At 42.2% G+C, this 24,897-nt stretch overlaps 1 protein-coding gene across 1 annotated transcript in view; it reads right to left on the reverse strand.

Annotated features, from left to right (window-relative positions):
* STAB2 (stabilin 2) overlaps positions 1 to 24,897 on the reverse strand; it is a 335,756-nt gene that overhangs the window by 64,117 nt on the left and 246,742 nt on the right. The window contains exons 45-52 of the mRNA XM_073575159.1: positions 17,665 to 17,784; positions 17,429 to 17,476; positions 16,541 to 16,624; positions 16,311 to 16,457; positions 8,880 to 9,014; positions 8,272 to 8,331; positions 7,307 to 7,483; positions 5,626 to 5,718 (exon numbers count right to left, since the gene is read on the reverse strand). Coding sequence (XP_073431260.1) covers positions 5,626 to 5,718; positions 7,307 to 7,483; positions 8,272 to 8,331; positions 8,880 to 9,014; positions 16,311 to 16,457; positions 16,541 to 16,624; positions 17,429 to 17,476; positions 17,665 to 17,784 — 864 coding nt within the window. The remainder of the gene's footprint in view (positions 1 to 5,625; positions 5,719 to 7,306; positions 7,484 to 8,271; positions 8,332 to 8,879; positions 9,015 to 16,310; positions 16,458 to 16,540; positions 16,625 to 17,428; positions 17,477 to 17,664; positions 17,785 to 24,897) is intronic.

The following is a 24,897-nucleotide window of genomic DNA, read 5'->3' on the forward strand; positions in this document are numbered from 1 at the left end:
GGCATTGGACTATAGGATGGAGGATGTGTGATGGATATATGGGCACTCGGCTATGGGATGGAGGATATGTATGATGGGTATATGGGCACGGGCCTATGGGATGGAGGATGTGTGATGGGTATATGGGCATGGGCCTATGTGATGGAGGATATGTATGATGGGTATATGGGCACTGGACTATGGGATGGAGGATATGTATGATGGGTATATGGCACGGGACTATGGGATGGAGGATGTGTGATGGGCATATGGGCACTGGACTATGGGATGGAGGATATGTATGACGGGTATATGGGCACGGGACTATGGGATGGACGATATGTATGATGGGTATATGGGCATGGGACTATGAGATGAAGGATGTATGATGGGTATATGGGCATGGGACTATTGGATGGAGAATATGTATGATGGGTATATGGGCATGGGACTATGGGATGGAGGATGTGTGATGGGTATATGGACACTCGACTATGGGATGGAGGATGTGTGATGGGCATATGGGCACTGGACTATGGGATGGAGGATATGTATGACGGGTATATGGGCACAGGACTATGGCATGGACGATATTTATGATGGGTATATGGGCATGGGACTATGAGATGAAGAATTTGTGATGGGTATATGGGCACTTGACTATGGGATGGCGAATATGTATGATGGGTATATGGGCATGGGACTATGGGATGGAGAATATGTATGATGGGTATATGGGCATGGGACTATGGGATGGAGGATGTGTGATGGGTATATGGGCACTCGACTATGGGATGGAGGATGTGTGATGGGTATATGGGCACGGGCCTATGGGATGGAGGATATGTATGATGGGTATATGGGCACGGGCCTATGGGATGGTGGATATGTATGATGGGTATATGGGCACGGGACTATGGGATGGAGGATAATTATAATTTGTTAAAACTAACCACAGTTAGTTACTATGCCCGGGCAGCTCCGGGCTCTTCAGCTAGTATATATATATACATATACATATATAGCTTTGTCACCATAAAAGGAAGGGGGCCCAGACAAATTTCTTGCACAGGGGCCCCAACCTGTCAGTGTCCGCCCCTGGGTGGTATTGATCTACTGTTTTCCTGGTATGTAAATTTTATATCATCGGGGCATATGTGAATTTTATAGAGTACATCAGGTAGGCATATGTATGTTGTATACAGTGCATCAGGGAAATGTTGCTCTGGTACTATATGGGCCCCTTCAAATTTAAGAAGTACTGGGGACTTCTCCTTCCTAATTTCCAAATATTAGTACCTTGATCAATGCCACCTGAAACTGAAGAAAGGTCCCAGTATCGGCTGCAGATCGTGATAGGACATACAGTGGGTACGGAAACTATTTAGACCCCTTTAAAATTTTCACTCTTTGCTTCATTGCAGCCATTTAGTAAATTCATAAAAGTTCATTTTTTTCTAATTAATGTACACTCTGCACCCGATCTTGACTGAAAAAAACAGAAATGTATACATTTTCGCAAATTTATTAAAAAACAAAAACTGAAATATCACATGGTCATAAGTATTCAGACCCTTTGCTCAGTATTGAGTAGAAGCACCCTTTTGAGCTAGTACTGCCATGAGTCTTCTTGGGAATGATGCAACAAGTTTTTCACACTTGGATTTGGAGTTCCTCTGCCATTCTTCTTTGCAGATCCTCTCCAGTTCCGTCCGGTTGGATGGTGAACGTTGGTGGACAGCCATTTTCAGGTCTCTCCAGAGATGATCAATTGGGCTTAGATCAGGGCTCTGGCTGGGCCAGTCAAGAATGGTCACAGGGTTGTTCTGAAGCCACTCCTTTGTTATTTTAGCTGTGTGCTTAGGGTCATTGTCTTGTTGGAAGGTGATCCTTCGGCCAAGTCTGAGGTCCAGCGCACTCTGGAAGAGGTTTTCATCCAGGATATCTCTGTACTTGGCCGCATTCATGTTTCCTTCAATTTCAACCAGTCGTCCTGTCCCTGCAGCTGAAAAACACCCCCATAGCATGATGCTGCCACCACCACCATGTTTCACTCTTGGGCAGGTGATGAGCAGTGCCTGGTTTTCTCCACACATACCACTTAGAATTATCACCAAAAAGTTCTATCTTCGTCTCATCAGATCAGAGAATCTTATTTCTCATAGTCTGGGAGTCCTTCGTGTTTTTTTAGCAAACTCTATGCGGGCTTTCATATGTCTGGCACTGAGGAGACGCTTCCGTTGGGCCACTAAAGACCCGACTGGTGGAATGCTGCAGTGATAGTTGACTTTGTGGAACTTTCTCCCATCTCCCTACTGCATCTGTGGAGCTCAAACACAGTGATCTTGGGGATCTTCTTTACCTCTCTCACCAAGGCTCTTCTCCCACGATTGCTCAGTTTGGCTGGACGGCCAGGTCTAGGAAGACTTCTGGTGGTTCCAAACTTCTTCCATTTAAGGATTATGGAGGGCACTGTACTCTTTGGAACCTTGAGTACTGCAGAAATTCTTCTGTAACCTTGGCCAGATCTGTGCCTTGCCACAATTCTGTCTCTGAGCTCCTTGGCCAGTTCCTTTGACCTCATGATTCCCATTTGGTCTGACATGCACTGTGAGCTGTGAGGTCTAATATAGACAGGTGTGTACCTTTACAAATCAAGTCTTATCATTTTAATTAAGCAGCTGGTCTCCAATGAAGGAGTAAAACCATCTCAAGGAGGATCACAAGGAAATGGACAGCATGTGACTTAAATATAAGTGTCTGAGCAAAGGGTCTGAATACTTATGACCATGTGATATTTCAGTTTTTCTTTTTTAATAAATTTGCAAAAATTTCTACTTTTTCTGTTTTTTTTCAGTCAAGATGGTACATTAATAAGAAGAAAAATTAACTTTTTTGCATTTACCAAATGGCTGCAATGAAGCAAAGAGTGAAAAATCTAATAAAATAGTTTACAATTATTCTTATAATTCAAAAATTTAGACCGATCCCCAGAAAACCCATCAGGAGTAGAGATCTTTGGTTCTACAGCAGATGATTGAGCGAGATAGGCATAAATTTCCCGCACTTCAGTAGCGAGCTACTCAACACGATCGGACAATTGCTTAGTCTCCATTAAAGAAAAAATCCTCCTACAGCCCCAGAGAAGAGGAAAAAATATATAAAAAACATTCGGACACCTCTTTTTTTTTAACAATTCTTTCCTTCTTTAGAGTACCCTAGAGTCAGTACAGTTTTGGCTGGTGATTCTGTTATGAATAGGTCACCGAGGAGGATGGCAGGAATAGGCTAAGCCACCAGGAAACCAGAAAGGTTGGTAACTTAGCAGATTGCGGACCCCTAATCCTAGCAACACAACTAGCATTAGCCGTGGGGCGTACCTACGATGCCCTAGATGCCTCGGCACAGCTGGAGAACTAACTAAGATTAAAGCAAGAAAGGTGAAATTTAAACTGCCCTGGAGTAGAACCCCAAAGAAATAGATAGCCCCCAAACATATATTGTCGGTGAGGCAAGATGAGGCACAAACACAGGCAGAAAATAGACTGATCCAATAATAATGTATAAAAAGAAAAAATGCAGATGGCACCGCTGTTACCATATGACTTCTAGTGGTGTGTGGTATCTGGAGCACTCAATGCTGGCAGCTGTGGGTGCTGGTCTGGAGATCCACAACGTTGAATATTTCCAGGAAGAAAAGAAAGACCGCACTCCTGAAGCTGATGAAATATCGCTGGGTTTATTAGTACATGCTGTACATGTCGGCGGGGGAGTGATAAAGGAGGGGAGAAAACAGCTGACAACGGCCGTTTAGCGCTACCAAAGCGCTTCAACAGGACATCAATCCCCCCAACTATCACCACACTTCCCACTGCTACAGGACAAGTGGGAAGAACGAGGCCAAATGCCAGAATTGGCACATCTTATAGATGCGCTTTTTCTGGAGCAGCTGAGAGCTGATGTTTTTAGCCTGGGGGTCCAGTATCCATGGCTCCTTCCTAGGCTTTTAATATCAGCCCACAGCTGTCTGCATAGACTTTTCTGGTTATTAGTTATAGGGGGACCCTAAGTTTTTTTGGGGGGTACCCCATTTTAATAGCCAGTAAAGGCTAAGTATACAGCTGTGAGCTGATATTAACAGCCTGGGAAGCTCTGTGGGTATTACTCCCTTCCCAGGCTATAAACATCTGCCCCCAGTCACAATGTTTCCCCCTGCTGGTCAAGAAAATTACGTGGGAGGCCATGCCATTTTTTTTTCAGAAAAATAATCTTTTAATAATTAAATACATGTACAGTAATCTGTAATCAGTGAGATCTTTACACATCTATATATTCTCTGGGTATATATCTATTCTATCTATTCTAACCTGCCACGCTGTGATTTTACTGTATGCGGCAGATGAATTGCCGGCTTTTCATCTATTTCTACATTTCTGGGTTTTTTTCAGTCAAGATAAGGGTGTAGAGTGTACATTAATGAGAGAAAAATGAACTTTTTTTAAATCTACCAAATGGCTGCAATGAAACAAACAGTGAAGATTTAAAGGGGTCTGAATACTTTACGTACCAAGTATAAGCGTTATACATTACCATCTGTACAATGTGTGAGGCCAGCTTTTTTTTACCACACCATAGCCTTCCGCATGGCACTGGAGGACTTGATCAAAGAGATCGACTTTCCCCCCATGTACTTATTGAACCCCAGGACACACTCTGGTTTGGGACCTGTGTAGTCGTATGCCCTACAGCGGTAGGGGTGCTGCCATTACCATGTTTGATGGTCAAGAAAATGACATCCCCATTGTCTTTAAACTTGACCACCAATGTGTTGTCACTACATAGGGCTCTGCTCTCATTATTTCTGAGCAGCTGCCCAATTACCATACTAGGAAGGTCTTTCTGGCTTTTGAGCACAGTACCTCATGCCGTAGTAGCTCTGGCAGAGAGGGTTTTTGAAAAGTGGGATGCTGGTGTTTATACACGTAGAGGTTATTCATGTAGAGGTGATAACCCGTATCCAGCTGTGGGTGCACCAATTCCCATTCAGAAGAAGAAGGGGACAGGAACAGATCGTCTTCTTCTAGTCTTCTATCAGCAGCAGCGGCATCAACAGAAGAAGGTCCAGCAGTTCAGCAGCAGAACAACACAGTGACCGCTCCATACATGTCTCCAAGCTGCAATGAGGGGGTCACCAAGAGGTCAAATTATGCTCCTGCTCACTGATTGGTGCAATCGAACATCATCGTCCAATCGCACCAATCAGTGCTGGGGTTGGTGGCGCTGCTGTTCCCTAGCTCCAACCTATGATCGGTGCTGTTATAGCGCCGATCATAGCTGGACATCGATGTTTCAGGCAATTCTATTTGCCTAAACATTGAAATTGCCGTCATGGGCTGTTCATAATTGAACAGCCAAGACCACGATCGTAGATGCAGGGGGGCGGCAAAATCCCCTGTTGCGGCGAGTCTCGGTGCCCTGCTGTCAGAAACAGCAGGCACCTTCATGCGATCACCATACCCTTAAACATGGTCGTCGCATGACCATGACATATACGTACTTCAAATGCCGTGAAGGGGTTAGCTACGGTATGTCCATTTACATGATGTTAATATAAATACATAAAAATAGAAAATGTCATCCACTTACAATTGGAGAATCCTGATCAGCACATTTTATGCTGAGATCAGAGCCTTGTAGTGTCTTCATTGATCCTCTAATGAGAAGGTCATAAGCATCAATCTATTAATAGAAAAAATACATCTTAGATGCATCTGACTGGAAAGCATATTACAATCCAAGCATTGATTTTGTCTTGTAGTGTCAAGATTTATAGAAGTCGTCTAAGGAGTGTCAACTATTATTAGGATAGTGGAAAATTAATCATGTCATAGGTCTCTGTTTTACAACTCTGGGGAAGAATGGAAATACACTAAATTAAAGGGATTGCCTTGAGATTAGAAGTGATAGCATCAGAGTTAGACTGAATCAATTCCCAGGACCTAATCCAGGGGCGAGATCAATAATCGAGATCATGTGTGAGGGCTGGCGGAACGCACCAAATAATAAAATGATAGCAAGGTGTGTTCGCAGCCCGGGGTCCACCGTGCAGAGGTGGTAAACTGCTGCTTAGTAATGGCGGATGTATATAATGGTATGCAAAAGGTCACACGCGGGTTAACGTCACCCGGTGTGAACAGGAGCGGACTCTGTTACGTCACAGAGCCGCAGTACCGCGGAACATAAATGCCGGAGCCTGTTAAAACTCACAGCACTCGGCAAGAGAGTGCTCAGTATATGGTCACAGAACTCAGCCCCAAGGACACGAGGTCTGAGTCCCTCTAGACCTACTGAGCGTGTGGCATCGCACCTGCGGACAACTCTAATGAACACTGACCACCAAGGAGTGCAGATTATGTGCACCGTGGCGTACAGACAAAGCCACCGGTGGATGTTGATGCCAGTCTTTGACTCTGCCTCTACCTGGACCTCAGCCTGGGCACTAGCAGGCTAGGCTACACAACACATGCGTACCAAGGGTAGGGGTTTTATAATGAGTCATTCACCAGAGATATTCATACATGCATACAACACTCACGCCACATGGTCTAATCTTTTTCTATATAAGCGCACGGCAGTGCAGTTGTGCGATCCTTTTATAGATGCAACCTTCCGGGACCTTCCTGATGGCCCAATCCGAGCTGCAATAGGACCTGAGCATGTGACCTCCGACCTCCAATGAAAGGTCGTCCCAGGGGCATGCTCAGTAGGAGAAAAGCAGGACTTTGTCCCAGGAGCATCTGCTCGCTACTGACTCATGCATGGTGTACAATAGCTAAGCCTGGAGTAGTAACCAGACGCCTAACATTATCCTGTGCAAGACGCTGGGACCAACGTCTCTGCTGAGCATGGACCTCTGTGGCCGTAGAGGAATGGGAGATCGCAGAGGCATAGCTTGAGATTCCCCCTGTGCAGTGGGAGAACCTCGGCGCCTAACATCATGTGGGTCACACCATGCCAGGCCTGCAAAAGAAGAGCTGCGGATGCCAGAGATGTTAAGAGGCGGTTCCCAGTGCTCCCATCCTCCAGTCCTAGATTATGATCTGGTTGCTGGTCTGGGAATCAATTCGCACCAACTCTAGTTGGCATAGCTTTAAGATATTTTATCACTTCATGATCGGTGGTATTTTGTTCTTTGCTCAAGTGACTATGAGGGTTCTTGAAAAATCCAGCATAAAAATTGCAGTATTATTTTAGGAAGCCTCAAAGTCTCTATTGGGACACCGGAATAAGACATTTACACACTGAAAATCTATCTACCGTATCTTACCTTGGCATCTCTAATGATGTGATACTTTAAGTATTGTGCCAGCTTATCTTTGTTCTGATTATTATATAGAAAATCACTTTGCTCCTTGGGTAACATTTTTATTGCTTGGTCTGATGGCAGAAACACAGTGACTGGCTGATGTACTGGATCATCTATGAACTTCATGATATCCGCCTCCTGCCAATTAGAAATGGTTTCATTCGATATTCTTTAGACTGACCAGGTATAAACATTCAGACAATCTGCAAGGAAAAATGTCCTATTCGGTGTCCTTACTTTTCTGATAGTTGAGTGAACATAAAATCTTGATGCACTTGCAAAATGAAAAATATATACCCAGTTAGTATTTTTTAGTTAATAAAAAGGTGAAAATGTGTAAAATTGAAAAAAAAAAGTTTAAATACATAATATACAAAACAACAGGCCATTTTGTGTTATCGCATTCCCCTTAATGCACCCATGACCCAAATAATGCTTTGTAAATGGGCTTAGAAATGTTCCTGTTCTTTGCCGGTACACAACACTACTTTGGTGGGATTGGAGAATATTGTAATCAGTATAGGGGTACCCTGACACCATTCACTGACTGACCTTCTGTTTCCCCTAGGGTCAGATTTCTTTACATCTCCATATTAAAATAAACATGATTTTAATGCAAGAACGGACAACAGCTAAGATATAGCAAAACTTTTACCAGTGCTCTATATATTTGAAGAGATAAAAAAATATGCTTTATAATCCCATATAGATATATATTCCACACAAAATCCGATTTACCGGAATGTACAACTGTATAAGTATCAATCTGATACTATCACACTGCATGAGGTGTACACATTTTTTACATTTTCTGTTTCTTTATCATAAATTACTCTACTACTAAAGTACAGTAGACAGTAGGTGTTATTATATCTGTACTTGAACCTGAAAAGAAAACCAAAGCAGATATGTTCCCTATAACATACCTGTAATAACTTGAACATTGAACTGTATCCATTTGTATCTGCAATGTTTTTTAAATTATCCTGTGGGAAAAAAGGCAAATTATTACATTAATTTTGTGTACAATAGATGTAACACCGGTGGAATCTTTCAAAGTCCTCAGTTTGCATTTGAGATTGCCATGCAGATATAACTCTGGCAGTCTCAGCACATCAATGTATTACATAGTGTCTTGAGCCATCAATTTCATTGGGTTGCGTGAGGTTTCTAACGTTAGACCTGTTGATTGCTATGTACAGTGGGCCATAAAAAGAACCTGTCAGCAGGATTTAACCTGTCAGCAGGATTTAGCTTCTTAAACTAAATGCATGGCCATAATGGCGCTGTGATGCGGATTAATCTGATACTGGATGTGAGGGAATCCGCTCAGTGGTTGATGAATACTCACCTCGCGCATAAAGGAATATATCTATGACATTGGAACACTTAAATAGAAACTAAATGTCCCATATGCATCAGAAACATTATACAAGTACTGCCGCCTCCAACACCCTTGTGGGGAATGTACTGACAGATCAGCTACATCACTCACATAATCCATATTATATTGCTGCACACAATCAGTACTTACCATAGTTTTCTCAGATCTATCTTGCATTTTCTTGGGAACAAGTACTTTATCAATGAAGTGCACAACACCATTTGTGAGGGCTAACATTTGTTCATCTGCCATGATTCTTATATCTTCATTTAAAAAAAAGGTGTTCTGAATAGAAAATAGAAAGTGCGGTAGAATAAGTGAAGGACTCCACTTTAAAATTCCACTATCTTTAAATAAGCTATTGGCTTTCTTCAGAAATGGAAGAACTTACTTTATAACTCAAGATCTGTAAAAGTTTTAAGGTCAATTTTAATTTTTAATTTGATATTTAGCCACTTTATAAAATATATAATTTATTAAGTTAAGTGTGTATACATATATATATTGTGATGTAGTAACTTCTGTTACAGCTAGGGGGTGCTGTGTATGCGCTTCAGGATGCGCTTGGAGGCATAATTATGATGATGGTAAATTAGGGACTGGCATTATTGTAAATGGCAGGTATGTGCGCAGAGGTTCTATGCGCTGTAAGCCAAAATGATATGGTTATGCTGGGACTTCTAGTTCCACAATTATTTGTTGTATATTACATTTAAGAGGGGCTTATAGGGTTAGTCAGAGAGCTGGGCGGGAATTGACTAACCACACCTGCACCGCCCATCCATGGGGGTGGTTACAACCATATAATGTGACTGAGGTCTGGTCACATGGAGAGAGTGTGTGTACCTGAATGGTTCAAGGTGCACGGTCCTGGAAGGTCTGTGTTGGAAGATCCTGGGAGTAGGATCGGATTCCTGGAGCACATGGTGAGACCTTGGACCTGGTGGCCTGGGTGTTGCACGAATTTCCTGAATAGCACCCGGACAGGCCACATGTGTTTGTTTGCGGAGTCTGTGACCTTTCTCAAGCAGAGAAAGGTCCACAACTCCCAGGACCGAAATGTCGCTGTATGGGCAACTAGCCAGATGGGCTAATAAATAGCACTTTGACTGGATTTCTTTTCGTGTGCTGCTTTCCTCTTGAGAACTATTTTTGGTGTTTCGTGTATGCCTGGAAGGCTTGCACCCGCTTTGTCTATTCAATTTTTGTGCTGCTTTTTCCCTTTTTTACACACACACACGCACACACACACACACACACACACACACACACACACACACACACACACGCACACACAATATATAAAGCTCAATGTGGGTGTGTGTGTATGTATGTGTGTGTGTGTGTGTGTGTGTGTGTGTGTGTGTGTGTGTAAAAAAGGGAAAAAGCAGCACAAAAATTGAAGGTCGCCGGCGTGGAGGACGTTGGGATCCAAAATGGAGTCGGCGAAATCTCGCGAGATTTCGCCGACGCAATTTTGGATCCCGACGGCATCCATGCCGGCGACATGTTCCTGCGGCGACGCTATTTTGGATCGGCGAAATCCCGCGATAGTCAAGATGGCGTCGCCGCAAGAACATGTCGCCGGTGAGGACGACGTCGGGATCCAAAATGGCGTCGGCGAAAACTCGCGAGATTTCGCCAACGCCATTTTGGATCCCGACGTCATCCACGCCGGCGACATGGTCTTCCGGCGATGCCATCTTGAGTATCGCGGGATTTCACGATACTCAAGATGGCGTCGCCGCAAGAACATGTCGCCGGCGTGGACAACGTCTGGATCCAGGATGGCGCCGGCGGAAGAAGATGTCGGGGATCGTGGAGCAGCTGCGATGACGGCGTGAGTATGAGAGACGGAGTGAGAGAAGGGGTTGTATGTGGAGTAAAAGAGTGAGTGGAGATGGTGAAAGGTGAGAGGAGTGTGTGTGTTGAGGGTTAACATGGCAAGAGGTGTGATGCCATCGCATCCTCCCGATGCGATAGCATCGGGCCATAATCTAGTACAATCATATATACTGTAAATGTGTACAACTGGACATATAAGTATATATAACATATCTATATATAAATATATACAGTGCCTAAAAAAAGGATTCATACCCCATAAACATTTCCACTTTATTCACATTTCACCCTCCAACTTAAATGTATTTTATTGGGATTTTATATGGTATATCATTATAAAGTAGGAAGTATTTGTGAAGTGTGAAGGAAATGATACTTTCTAAATACAATATTTTAAAAATAGAAATATGTGATGTGAATTTGTATTCAGCCCCCTCTAGTGTTAGGTGCCAGGATTCTCCCTCTGCACAGGATGGATCCCAAGCCTTGTCTTCTGCGGTCTCCCATTTGGCCTCAACCACAGTGAATGCTGCTCAGCAAAGACGTCGGTCTCAGCATCTTGCTCAGACTCAGGCTGAGCGCTTGGTTACTGCTGCCTCTCCAGGATCAGCTATAGTAACTGGCAATACTCAGCGGCGAGCAGTCTCTCCTGAGGCTAAGTCCAGGATTCGCCTTACTGAGCATGCTCGTGAGATGGCGACCTACCATTGGTGGTCAGTCATCAGCTGCTCAGGTCCTGCGGCGGGTCCAGATTGGTCAACGAGTAAGGTCCTTTCTGACTGGCCTAGTCTATAAAAGGATCTCTGAGGCGCACATGATCACTTTCATGTGATGTCTGTGTGTATGCGGTACTCGTTACCACCCCGAGTGAACGTGTTAGGGCTGGTTTTGCACCAAGCTTATTCGGCTGCTCCTGACAGGAGTTGCATGCATGCGTCCAGACCTAAATCCCATTGAGAATCTGTGGCAATACTTAAAAAATTGCTGTTCACAGACAACCTCAGTGAGACTGGATGAAGAGCAAGTCTATTTGCAAATAAGAATAGGCAAAAATGTCAGCCTCTTGATGTGCAAAGCTGGCAAAGATATAACCTGAAAGTCTAGCGGCAGTGATCGCAGCAAAAGGCGTTTCTATAAATAATTGACTTAGGGGGGTGGAATGCAAATGTACATTACAATTTTCAGATTTACATTTTTAAAATAATTAGAAAACGAAGTATCACTTTCTTTACACTTCACAAATACTTGCTATTTTGTGTTGGTATATCACATAAAATCCAAATAAAATACATTTAAGTGTGTGGGTGTAACGTGAAAAAATGTGGAAAAGTTCACAGATATGAATACTTATTCAAGGCACTGTGTGTATATACAGTTGTGTGAAAAAGTGTTTGCCCCTTCCTGATTTCATATTCTTTTGCATGTTTGTCTCTCTCAATAAGTGTTTCAGATCACCAGCCAAATTTAAATATTAGAGAAAAATAACACAAGTAAACACAAAATGCAGTTTTTAAATGAAGGTCTTTATTAATAAAGGAAAAATTAATTAAAGTGATTGCCCTTTCCCTTTAAATATAAATTAACTGTGGTTTATCACTTCTTTGGGAAGATGAATTCAAACTCCCTAGCCACACCCAGGCTATATTACTGCCACACCTGTTCACAATCAAGAAATCACTTAAATAGGACCTGCCTGACAAAGTAAAAAAGTGAAACAGTATGATGGGAATACCATATAGGCGGGGACAGTGTGGACACTATGTAACATAAGAGAGACAATGTGGCGTCATTTTTGTGCAAAAAGCACAGTGATGGGCAATTAATTATTCTGGGACACAGTGTAGGGCTTATTTAGGATACAGCATGGGTAGTTATTTATTATATACTGTACTCTACCTACAGTGGGAAAATAAGTATTTGCTACACTGCCAATTTTGCAAGTTTTCCACCTACAAAGAATGGAGACGTCTGTAATTTTTATCACAGGTACACTTCAACTGCAAGAGACAATCTAAAATATATATAAATAAAAAAACAGAAAATCACATTGTATGATTTTTCAATAATTAAATTGCATTTTATTGCATGACATAAGTATTTGATCACCTACGAACCAGCTATGCTTAGGCTGCACTCATTACCTGTATTAATTACACCTGTTTGAACTTGTTACCTGTATAAAAGACACCTGTCCACACACTCAATCAATCAATCACACTCTCCACCATGGCCAAGACCAAAGAGCTGTCTAAGAATACCAGGGACAAAATTGTAAACCTGCACAAGGCTGGGATGGGCTACAGGACAACAGGCAACCAGCTTGATGAGAAGGCAACAACTGTTGGCACAATAATTAGAAAATGGAAGAAACAGGAGATGACTGTCAATCTTCCTCGGTCTGGGGCTCCAGGCACTACTACAAAACTACAGGGGAAGACCTGGTCAATGACATGAAGAGAGCTAGGACCACAGTCTTATAAATTACTGTTAGTAACCCACTATGCCATCATGAAGGTCATGTGGTCAGATGAGATCAAAATAAAACTTTTTGGTATCAACTCCACTCACCGTGTTTGGAGGAAGAAGAAGCATGAGTACAACCTCAAGAACACCATCCCAACCATGAAGCATGGTGGTGGAAACATCATACTTTATGGTTGCTTTTCTGCAAAGCGGACAGGACGACATCATCATATTCAAGGGAGAATGGATGGGGTCATGTACTGCAAGATTTTGACCAACAACCTCCTTTTCTTAGTAAGAGCATTGAAGATGGGTTGTGGCTGGGTCTCACAGCATGACAATGACTTGAAACACACAGCCAGGGAAACTGAGGAGTGGCACTGTAAGAAGCATGACCTGAACCCAATAGAAAATCTATAAAGAGAGCTGAAGCTCAGTGTTGCACAGCGACAGCCCTGAAACCTGAATATCTGGAGAAGATCTGGAGAAGATCTGTATGGAGGAGTGGGGCAAAATCCCTGCTACAGTGTGTGCAAACCTACAATAAAAATCACAGACCTCTCCATTCTTTGTAGGTGGGATTACATACAAAATGGGTAGTGTATCAAATACTTATTTTCTCCACTGTATATTTCTCTGCCATATCTGTGTATTATGAATCGTGATATGTGTTAAAGATGCTCACTGAAACTCTTGCCCGTGGCTCACAAAAACCTGTAGATGGCCCTGCACCCACATACTATGTGGATAAGCAAACATATTTGGACACATTTCTTATTAAATTCAGGTTTTTCATTCAGTCCCATTGCCACAGGTGAATGTAATCCTTTTCTTAGCCACGTAGTCTGCTGTGAGAAACATTTCTGAATAAAAACCTGCTTCTGAGTTCACTGAATTCAAGCATGACCTTGTAATAGGATGCCACTATTGTAACAAATCAGTCCATTAATTTTCTTCTCTCCTAAATATTCCACGATCATCTCTGGGGGTTATTATTGAAAAGTGGAAGTTTTTAGGAAATACAGTGGCTCTTTCGGTGAGGAGCTATACCTACAACGCACCGGCACCGCTATGGGAAGTAAAATGGCACCCCAGTACGCTAACCTCTTCATGGCTAAACTGGAAAATGACTTTTTAACATCTTGCTCCATCAAACCCTTTGCATATTTCCGTTACATTGATGACATATTAATAATCTGGACTGAGCCTGAACAAGAACTTCTAAATTTCCATGACAAATTCAACAAATTTCATCCAACCATAAAATCAACTTCCTAGACACCACCATAAAAATCCAAAATGGTTCATTCCAAACATCAGTATATCGGAAACCAATTGACCGTCCCACATACCTCAAATGGGACAGCTTCCATCCTAAACACATTAAGAAATCCATTGTCTACAGCCAGGCCCTCAGATATAACCGCATCTGTTCCAGTCCCAAGGACAGGGATGAACACCTAACCCAGCTTAAAATGTCATTTTTAAATCAAGGTTACCATCCCACCTCCATTGATGATCAGATCGTTAGGGCCACAAGGATCCCTAGAAGTCAAGTACTTCAATACAGAATAAAAGAGGAAAATTATCGTGTACCTCTGGTAGTGACCTACAACCCACAGCTTGAAATACTCAGAAAAATGGCTAAGAAACTTCACCATATCCTGCACAAGGATGACCGGTTAAAAACACTATTCAAAGACCCCCCCTTGCTATGTTACAGACAACCTCCCAATCTAAGAATCATCATTATCCGAAGTTCAATGCCCTCAGATTCACCAAGAGGAACATATCCTTGCAATGGGAGATGCAAAACCTGCATTCATATAGAGACCAAAGACAAAATCCAAATTCCCAACACACAGCAGGACTATAAGATCCCAGGGACATTCACATGTTCCTCTTCCAATGTGGTGTATTTAATTCTATGCAATATAAGTCCTGTGGGTGGCCTCTATGTTGGAGAAACAGGACAGAGACTGAGAGCAAGGATGAGGTCTCATCGTCATACAATTACAGACAAAAAAAACCATTTACCTGTGGCTAAACATTTCTGTCATCCAGGACACAACATAGGCAATATGAAAGTTGTCATTTTAAAAGGCAATTTTAAATCACAGACACATCGGAGAGTCTGGGAACACAAATTCATTACAATCTTTGATTCTATTCACACAGGACTCAATTTGTCAGAAGGTTTTATGACCCATTACCATATCTGAGCTATCTCCTCCAAGTAGCCCTTTGATCTCACAGAACTTTTCACACTACCTATCTAATCTTACCTAATTAAGGATTCTCTCTTCAAGCTCATTGTTTGTTTATTGAAATGTTGTGCTTTAAACTGTATATAAATAAGGTTTCTTCAAATATTTTGCCATATCAGCCTGATGAAGGGACGTAAGCAGTCCCGAAAGCTTGCTTTGTAACAACATTCACTATTATTTGTTAGCCATTAAAAGGTATCATACCCACAAGATTCCAATTTTGTTTCTCTCACTGAGAGCACTTTATAGACTATGTAAAGTTACAGAATGGTGTCACTAAGTACTGAGGCAGGTAGGGCATAAAAGTAATCAATGCTCTGCTGACTAAATACCTGTTAGGCTAGTTTCACACTAGCGTTCGGAGGCGCAGCGCACGGCCGCCGTGCAGCTCCGCCCCCTGCTGCGCCCCCTCCGGTCAGCTCCTCCTATGGGCGCAAGATGCTGCATGCGACATGCGTACCCTATCGTTAGCATTGGGTACGCAGGCCGTGCGCTGGTATGATTTTGACGGCGCATGCGCCCTTTTGACGATGCGCCGTCACAAGGCAAGGTTTTCAATATTAGACAGTGTTGGACTATCCCGAACAGAGTTACCGTGTCGTGGTGGGATGGCTTTCATGCTATTTTTGAACAAAAACACTATTGCTAAAAACTCTGTATTATTTAGATGTACTTTTGCTTTTACTTATTTAGTTACAGCAGGGTTTCTGCTCATTTTGTCTTTTGCAGGTTTTATGATATTTATCTTAGTAGTATGCCCACGGCTTTGAGTGTCTATTAAAGATTTTATCCTAAACTTTAGGATATGTCTACTGTGATTTCCATTAAACCAGCTTATTTTTTATCTGTAGCTAGGCTTATGGCTGCCGGTCTCCAGTAATTTGTGCTTCCATGCTTTCTCTCTGACAATCTGCCCTCTAGAAACAGTAGCATTGATAGGCTTTCCTAGGATTACTATATGTTAGTACAGATAATCATCTATTCGGAAAACGTTGGTAAACACTACCTGGGAGAATGAGATCTTCACGGCTTCACCCTGTAGCGAGGTGAAGGAAGTCATTGATGAGAGGTCATCTCTAGTGAGTTGCGTGCAGGTCACTATGTGATATAAGAGAACCTGCTCCATCATCCCTTTAAGTGTCCATTCTTTAGCCTGAACAGAAGAGCAAAATGTGTAAATTGCCTGTATGTAAGATAATAGAAAACTAACATAACCTATGATTTACGGTTCCTTACCCGAGGGTCATTTTTCAGAGCATCATTACTTGGCACAAAAACTGTAAATGGGCCAGATCCAGACAGCTCATTAATGAGATTTGACTAAAAAAAGACATCAGCAATATGATAAGACTGATATTACAATTAAAGCTCAGTAAGTAAATGGTTAATGTTAGTGTATGCAGACATTGCAATTTAAAAGTATGACACATTATTTAAGAAATCCCGTCTATCGTTATCTGAGATACAGTGCTACTCTTTTTAAAAAAAAAGTCACAGCCTGTCTATAAGTGTGGTGCTATTACTGAAAAATAAAGCTTTCTTTTCATCTAATAACCCCTTTAATTGGAATCTGCCAGCAGGTTTTTGCTATCCCATAATGTAAGGGCAGAGACCCCGATTCCAGTGATGTGTCACTTACTTGGCTGCTTACCGTAGTTTTGATAAAATCACTGTTTTATTAACATGATATTGTTACTGGAGGATTTTTAAATCTGCTGTCATTTAGTCCTCCATATTCATGAGCTCTGTATATCTCCAGTCCCACCACTGGTTGTCAGCTTTCTGCCTATGCACAGTGCACACAGAAAGCTGCCAATCAGTGGTATGGGCAGTGTTATGCAGAGCTCAGCATTCAGAGAGCTGCTAGATCTGCAGCATGTAAAACAGGGATTTTATCAAAACTGCAGCAAATAGCCGAGTGACTCATACATACTGTAGCTGGAATCGGGGTCTTTGCCCCTACACCATGCTGCTATCAGGTGAGGTAGCAAAAACCTGTTGACAGATTAAATATCAGGTCCAAAATGAGCAGTCACCTTTTTCAATCACATGAACACTTTACATTTTCAGGTCTAAACTTTTTTTTTCTTAACGTTTTTAAATAATTTTGTTACAATACATTACCTGCAATAGATAAAAGAAATTTAATGTCTTCGGGTTTTTTCGTAATTCCTATGCAGAAAAAAAAGAGGAAAAATGAATAAACATTTAGTATAATCCGTTTTCTAGGGAATATTGTTCGATGGTATACACCATGATGCAGCTGGCCATCTGGAGCTTTTGTCTCCAATTCCAGAGTACACCATTCTAAACCAACTTGAAAGGCACATTTATTTACAGATCGAATGACTTGTTAGTACCTCATAGATGTTGCCTCTACAAATGACTCCATCTCCAATATAACTAGCCTTGCACGTACAGGTTCGTTCTGCTGGCCCGGTATGATTGCATGTGGCCTTTTCACTACATCCGCCATTTTTCTGAAAAACACAGTCTCGATTAATACATCTGAGAATACATTTATGTATAATGTTTCTAGAACATAATACAGAAGTTCAGTGCTGCTGAATATTTTGAGCTCTCGAAAGACAGAGAAACATTATGATCAATAGGACTTCCATAAAATAAATGCTGCAAAGAACTGGGATTGGGAAGCAGCGAATGCACTACATCATGGTCCCTCCTTATTGTCAAAATTCAGGAAAGCGACACCCGCACTTTATAATAGAGATTTTTGAGCCATGTCCATAATTATATACAAAAGAGAAAAGCAAAATCTATATAGGAAAAAAAGAATTGCATTACTTCAAAAACTGCATCCCATAGTGTCCCACTTGGTCAGCAGCCGCAGTTGCTGACCGACTCATCCAAGTGGGACACTATGGGTAAGAACCTGGATCATAGAAGGAAAGTTCTGCTCCAGCTGCTATTAAAATCTTCTTTAATGAAAAACCATTAAAACATACAATGGTGAAGACTCTCCATATAACCTCACCACAACAGAGATGACAGGCTACGCGTTTCGACCAGACGGTCTTTGTCAAAGCCATGTTTGAAATTTGCCTTAGATTAGACATATATATGTAGCTTAACGAATAAAACATCATATAAAAATCACATGATCACATGAGCCAATCCAATTGGACACATGTAATTAAATACAAAAGCGACATAGAAAAAAAAAAAACCCAAAGTTTTTTTTTCCTCTTTTGAGAAAAAAAAAAAAAAAAGGGGAAATTCAACAATAGTGCAACAATAGATCATGTCTTTTATTGAGACCGTTTGGATGTCTAGTATTTAAATGGTATATCCAAAATGCTTCCCGAGTAAGGAGGCATCGCCTGATGTCTCCCCCACGGGATGACAGGTTTACTTTTTCTATTCCCTGAACTTTAAGGTGTGATGTATTGCGGGCGTGGCAATCAATAAAATGTTTGGAAACTGCTGAGACATTCCGTATAAAATTATTTGTATTGCTAATATCATTTAAATGTTCCCTTATTCTTATTTTTAGCTGCCTCGAGGTGCAACCAACATAGGATAAATCACATTGTTCACAATTAATTTTATACACTATATTGCTAGAATTGCAATTGATATAATTTTTTATTTTAAAACATGAAGTATGATCATTATTAGTGAATTCTTGAGAAATTTGGGCATATTTGCATATTTTACAAATGTTAGCACCACATTTGTAAAAGCCCTTCACCGTTAACCAGTTTTCTTTAGGCTTGTGATGTGTTAGTGAAAACATGCTGGGGGATAGTATACTCCCTAAAGACGGTGCTTTTCTTGACACCACATTAATTCCTGATGATGAAATTTTAACCAATTCATTATCCTGGTGCAGAATGGGTAGAAACTTGTGAACAATATTTTTTATAGATGTGAATTGCGGGCTATACTGGAAACATATATAGGGTTTTTTTTGGATTGGCTCATGTGATCATGTGATTTTTATATGATGTTTTATTCGTTAAGCTACATATATATGTCTAATCTAAGGCAAATTTCAAACATGGCTTTGACAAAGACCGTCTGGTCGAAACGCGTAGTCTGTCATCTCTGTTGTGGTGAGGTTATATGGAGAGTCTTCACCATTGTATGTTTTAATGGTTTTTCATTAACCCCTTCCTGACATGAGACGTACTATCCCGTCCACGGTACCCGGGCCCGTATGACCGGGGACGGGATAGTACGTCTACCGCGATCAGCGGCGCCCACGTGGTGAGCGCCGCTGATCGCGGCCGGGTGTCAGCTGATTATCACAGCTGACACCCGGCACAATGTGTCAGGGGCGGTCACGGACCGCCCCCGACACATTAACCCCTTGCACACCGCGATCAAACGCGATCGCGGTGTACCGGGAGTTAAAGGGAAGCATCGGCAGGGAGGGGGCTCCCTCCGTGCTTCCCTGAGCCCCCCACGGCAGCGCAATGTGCAGCGCTGCTGCGGGGGGCTCCTTTCCTCCAGGCCCCCGAATCCAAGATGGCGACGGGGGCCTTCGGGGGCCTGGGGAAGCTGGCTTCCTCAGTGCCTGCAAAGCGCAGGCATGAGGAAGCCTTGTGCACTGCCTGTGACAGATTGCTGATCTGTCACAGTGATCTGTGATGTGACAGATCAGCGATCTGTCACAGGACAGTGATGTCCCACCTGGGACTATGTAATAAAGTAAAAAAAAAATTAAAAAAAAGTGTAAAAATAAATTTAAAAAAATCGCCAAATAAATTAGTAAAAAAAAAAAAAAATATTCCCCAATAAATTCATTTTTTGAAAATAATAATAAAAAAAAGCAATAAAAGTACACATATTAGGTATCGCCGCGTCCGTAATGACCTGCCCTATAAAACTGTCCCATTAGTTAACCCCTTTAGCGAACCCCTTAAAAAATAAAAATAAAAAACGAAGCAAAAAATAATGATTTATTATCATACCGCCAAACAAAAAGCGCAATAACGCGCGATCAAAAAGACGCATATAAATATCCATGGTACCGCTGAAAACGTCATCTTGTCCCGCAAAAAACGAGCCACCACACAGCATCATCAGCGAAAAAATAAAAAAGTTATAACTCGCAGAATAAAGCGATGCAAAATAATTATTTTTTATATAAAATAGTTTTCATTGCATAAAACCGACAAAAACATAAAAAAACGACCTAAATGAGGTATCGCTGTAACCGTACTGACCCGAAGAATAAAACCGCTTTATCAATTTTACCGCACGCGGAACGGTGTAAACGCACCCCCCCGAAAAGAAATTCATGAAACGCTGGTTTTTGTTCATTCTGCGTCCCAAAAATCGGAATAAAAAGCGATCAAAAAATTTCACGTGCCCGAAAATGGTACCAATAAAAACGTCAACTCGTCCCGCAAAAAATAAGACCTCATATGACTCTGTGGGTCAAAATAAGGAAAAATTATAGCTCTCAATATGTGGTGATGCAAAAACTATTTTTACAATAAAAAGCGTCTTTTAGCGTGCGACAGCCGCCAAACATAAAAACCGCCATAAATAGTAAATCAAACCCCCCGTTATCACCCCCTTAGTTAGGGAAAAATAATAAAATAAAAAAAATGTATTTATTTCCATTTTTCCATTAGGGTTAGGGCTAGGGTTAGGGCTAGGGGTGTGTTGGGGTAGGGTTAGGGCTAGGGTTAGGGGTAGGGTTAGGGCTAGGGTTAGGGCTAGGGTTAGGGCTAGGGTTAGGGGCGTGTTGGGGTTCGGGTTGGAGTTAGAATTGGGGGTTTCCACTGTTTGGGCACATCAGGGGCTCTCCAAATGCAACATGGCGTCTGATCTCAATTCCAGCCAATTCTGAGTTGAAAAAGTCAAATGGTGCTCCTTCCCTTCCAAGCTCTGCTATGCGCCCAAACAGTGTTTTACCCCCACATGTAGGGTAGCAGCCTACTCAGGACAAATTGCAAAACAATTTTTGGGGTCCAATTTCTCCTGTTACCCTTAGGAAAATAAAAAATTGGGGGCAAAAATATCATTTTTGTGGAAAAAAATGATTTTTTTATTTTCACGTCCGAGTGTTGTAAACTTCTGTGAAGCACTTGGGGGTTCAAAGTGCTCACCACACATCTAGATAAGTTCCGTGGGGGGTCTAGTGTCCAAAATGGGGTCACTTGTGGGGAGTTTCAATAGTTTAGGTACATCAGGGGCTCTCCAAACGCACATGACACCCGCAGACCATTCCATCAAAGTCTGCATTCCAAAACGTCACTGCTTCCCTTCCGAGCCCCGACGTGTGTCCATACAGTAGTTTTCTCCCACATATGGGGTGTCAGCATACTCAGGACAAATTGGACAACAACTTTTGGGGTCCAATTTCTCCTGGTACCCTTGGGAAAATAAAAAAATGGTGACTAAAAGATCATGTTTGTGGAAAAAATACAAATTTTTTATTTTCACGCCCGGGCGTTGTAAACTTCTGTGAATCACTGGGGGGGTCAAAGTGCTCACCACACATCTAGATAAGTTCCTTGGGGGGTCTAGTTTACAAAATGGTGTCATTTGTGGGGGGTTTCCACTGTTTAGGTACATTAGGGGCTCTCCAAAGGCAACATGACACCCGCAGACCATTCCATCAAAGTCTGCATTCCAAAACGTCACTACTTCCCTTCCGAGCCCCGACGTGTGCCCATACAGTAGTTTTCTCCCACATATGGGGTGTCAGCGTACTCAGGACAAATTGGACAACAACTTTTGGGGTCCAATTTCTCCTGGTACCCTTGGGAAAATAAAAAAATGGTGACTAAAAGATCATGTTTGTGGAAAAAATACGAATTTTTTATTTTCACGCCCGGGCGTTGTAAACTTCTGTGAAGCACTGGGGGGGTCAAAGTGCTCACCACACATCTAGATAAGTTCCTTGGGGGGTCTAGTTTACAAAATGGTGTCATTTGTGGGGGGTTTCCACTGTTTAGGTACATTAGGGGCTCTCCAAAGGCAACATGACACGCGCAGACCATTCCATCAAAGTCTGCATTCCAAAACGTCACTACTTCCCTTCTGAGCCCCGACGTGTGCCCATACAGTAATTTTCTCCCACATATGGGGTAGCAGCGTACTCAGGACAAATTGGACAACAACTTTTGGGGTCCAATTTCTCCTGGTACCCTTGGGAAAATAAAAAAATGGTGACTAAAAGATCATGTTTGTGGAAAAAATACGAATTTTTTATTTTCACGCCCGGGCGTTGTAAACTTCTGTGAAGCACTGGGGGGGTCAAAGTGCTCACCACACATCTAGATAAGTTCCTTGGGGGGTCTAGTTTACAAAATGGTGTCATTTGTGGGGGGTTTCCACTGTTTAGGTACATTAGGGGCTCTCCAAAGGCAACATGACACCCGCAGACCATTCCATCAAAGTCTGCATTCCAAAACGTCACTACTTCCCTTCCGAGCCCCGACGTGTGCCCATACAGTAGTTTTCTCCCACATATGGAGTGTCAGCGTACTCAGGACAAATTGGACAACAACTTTTGGGGTCCAATTTCTCCTGGTACCCTTGGGAAAATAAAAAAATGGTGACTAAAAGATCATGTTTGTGGAAAAAATACGAATTTTTTATTTTCACGCCCGGGCGTTGTAAACTTCTGTGAAGCACTGGGGGGTCAAAGTGCTCACCACACATCTAGATAAGTTCCTTGGGGGGTCTAGTTTACAAAATGGTGTCATTTGTGGGGGGTTTCCACTGTTTAGGTACATTAGGGGCTCTCCAAAGGCAACATGACACCCGCAGACCATTCCATCAAAGTCTGCATTCCAAAACGTCACTACTTCCCTTCCGAGCCCCGACGTGTGCCCATACAGTAATTTTCTCCCACATATGGGGTAGCAGCGTACTCAGGACAAATTGGACAACAACTTTTGGGGTCCAATTTCTCCTGGTACCCTTGGGAAAATAAAAAAATGGTGACTAAAAGATCATGTTTGTGGAAAAAATACGAATTTTTTATTTTCACGCCCGGGCGTTGTAAACTTCTGTGAAGCACTGGGGGGGTCAAAGTGCTCACCACACATCTAGATAAGTTCCTTGGGGGGTCTAGTTTACAAAATGGTGTCATTTGTGGGGGGTTTCCACTATTTAGGTACATTAGGGGCTCTCCAAAGGCAACATGACACCCGCAGACCATTCCATCAAAGTCTGCATTCCAAAACGTCACTACTTCCCTTCCGAGCCCCGACGTGTGCCCATACAGTAGTTTTCTCCCACATATGGGGTATCAGCATACTCAGGACAAATTGGACAACAACTTTTGGGGTCCAATTTCTCCTGGTACCCTTGGGAAAATAAAAAAATGGTGACTAAAAGATCATGTTTGTGGAAAAAATACGAATTTTTTATTTTCACGCCCGGGCGTTGTAAACTTCTGTGAAGCACTGGGGGGGTCAAAGTGCTCACCACACATCTAGATAAGTTCCTTAGGGGGTCTAGTTTCCAAAATGGTGTCATTTGTGGGGGGGTTCCACTGTTTTGGTACATCAGGAGTTTTCCAAACGCGACATGGTGTCCGATCTCAATTCCAGCCAAAAACGTCAAATGGCGCTGCTTCCCTTCCGAGCTCTGCCATGCGCCCAAATAGTGGTTTACCCCCACATGTGGGGTATCAGCGTACTCAGGACAAATTGCACAATAACTTTTAGGGTCCTGTTACCCTTGGAAAAATAAGAATTGAGGGTGAAAAGATCATTTTTGTGGAAAAAATATGATTTTTTAATTGTATGGCTTTATGTTATAAACTTCTGTGAAGCCCATGGGGGTTCAAAGTTCTCACCACACATCTAGATAAGTTCCTTAGGGGGTCTAGTTTCCAAAATGGTGTCATTTGTGGGGGGTTTCCACTGTTTTGGTACATCAGGGGTTTTCCAAACGCGACATGGTGTCCGATCTCAATTCCAGCCAAAAACGTCAAATGGCGCTGCTTCCCTTCCGAGCTCTGCCATGCGCCCAAATAGTGGTTTACCTCCACATGTGGGGTATCAGCATACTCAGGACAAATTGCACAATAACTTTTAGGGTCCTGCTACCCTTGGGAAAATAAAAATTGGGGTGAAAAGATCATTTTTGTGGAAAAAATATTTTTTAATTGTACCGCTGTACGTTATAAACTTCTGTAAAGCCCTTGTGGGTTCAAAGTTCTCACCACATATCTAGATAAGTTCCTTGGGGGGTCTAGTTTCCAAAATGGGGTCACTTGTAGGGGGTTTCCACTGTTTAGGTACATCAGGGACTCTCCAAACGTGACATGGGGTCCAATCTGAATTCCAGCCAATTTTGCATTGAAAAAGTCAAACGGCGCTCCTTCCATTCTGAGCTCTGCCATGCGCCGAAACAGTCGTTCCCCCCCACATATCAGGTATCTGCGTACTCAGGACAAATTGCACAATAACTTTTGCAGTTCAATTTCTCCTGTTACCCTTGGTAAAATAAAAAAAATTGAACCTGAAGTATTTTTTTTATGAAAAAAAGTTAGATGTTCATTTTTTTTTAAATATTCAAAAAAATTCCTGTGACGCACCTAAAGGGTTAATAAACTTCTTGAATGTGGTTTTGAGCACCTTAAGGGGTGCAGTTTTTAG

The sequence above is a fragment of the Dendrobates tinctorius genome, unplaced genomic scaffold, assembly GCF_039654945.1.
Source record: "Dendrobates tinctorius isolate UK_male_01 unplaced genomic scaffold, ASM3965494v1 ptg000043l, whole genome shotgun sequence".
NCBI classification, from domain to species: domain Eukaryota; kingdom Metazoa; phylum Chordata; class Amphibia; order Anura; family Dendrobatidae; genus Dendrobates; species Dendrobates tinctorius.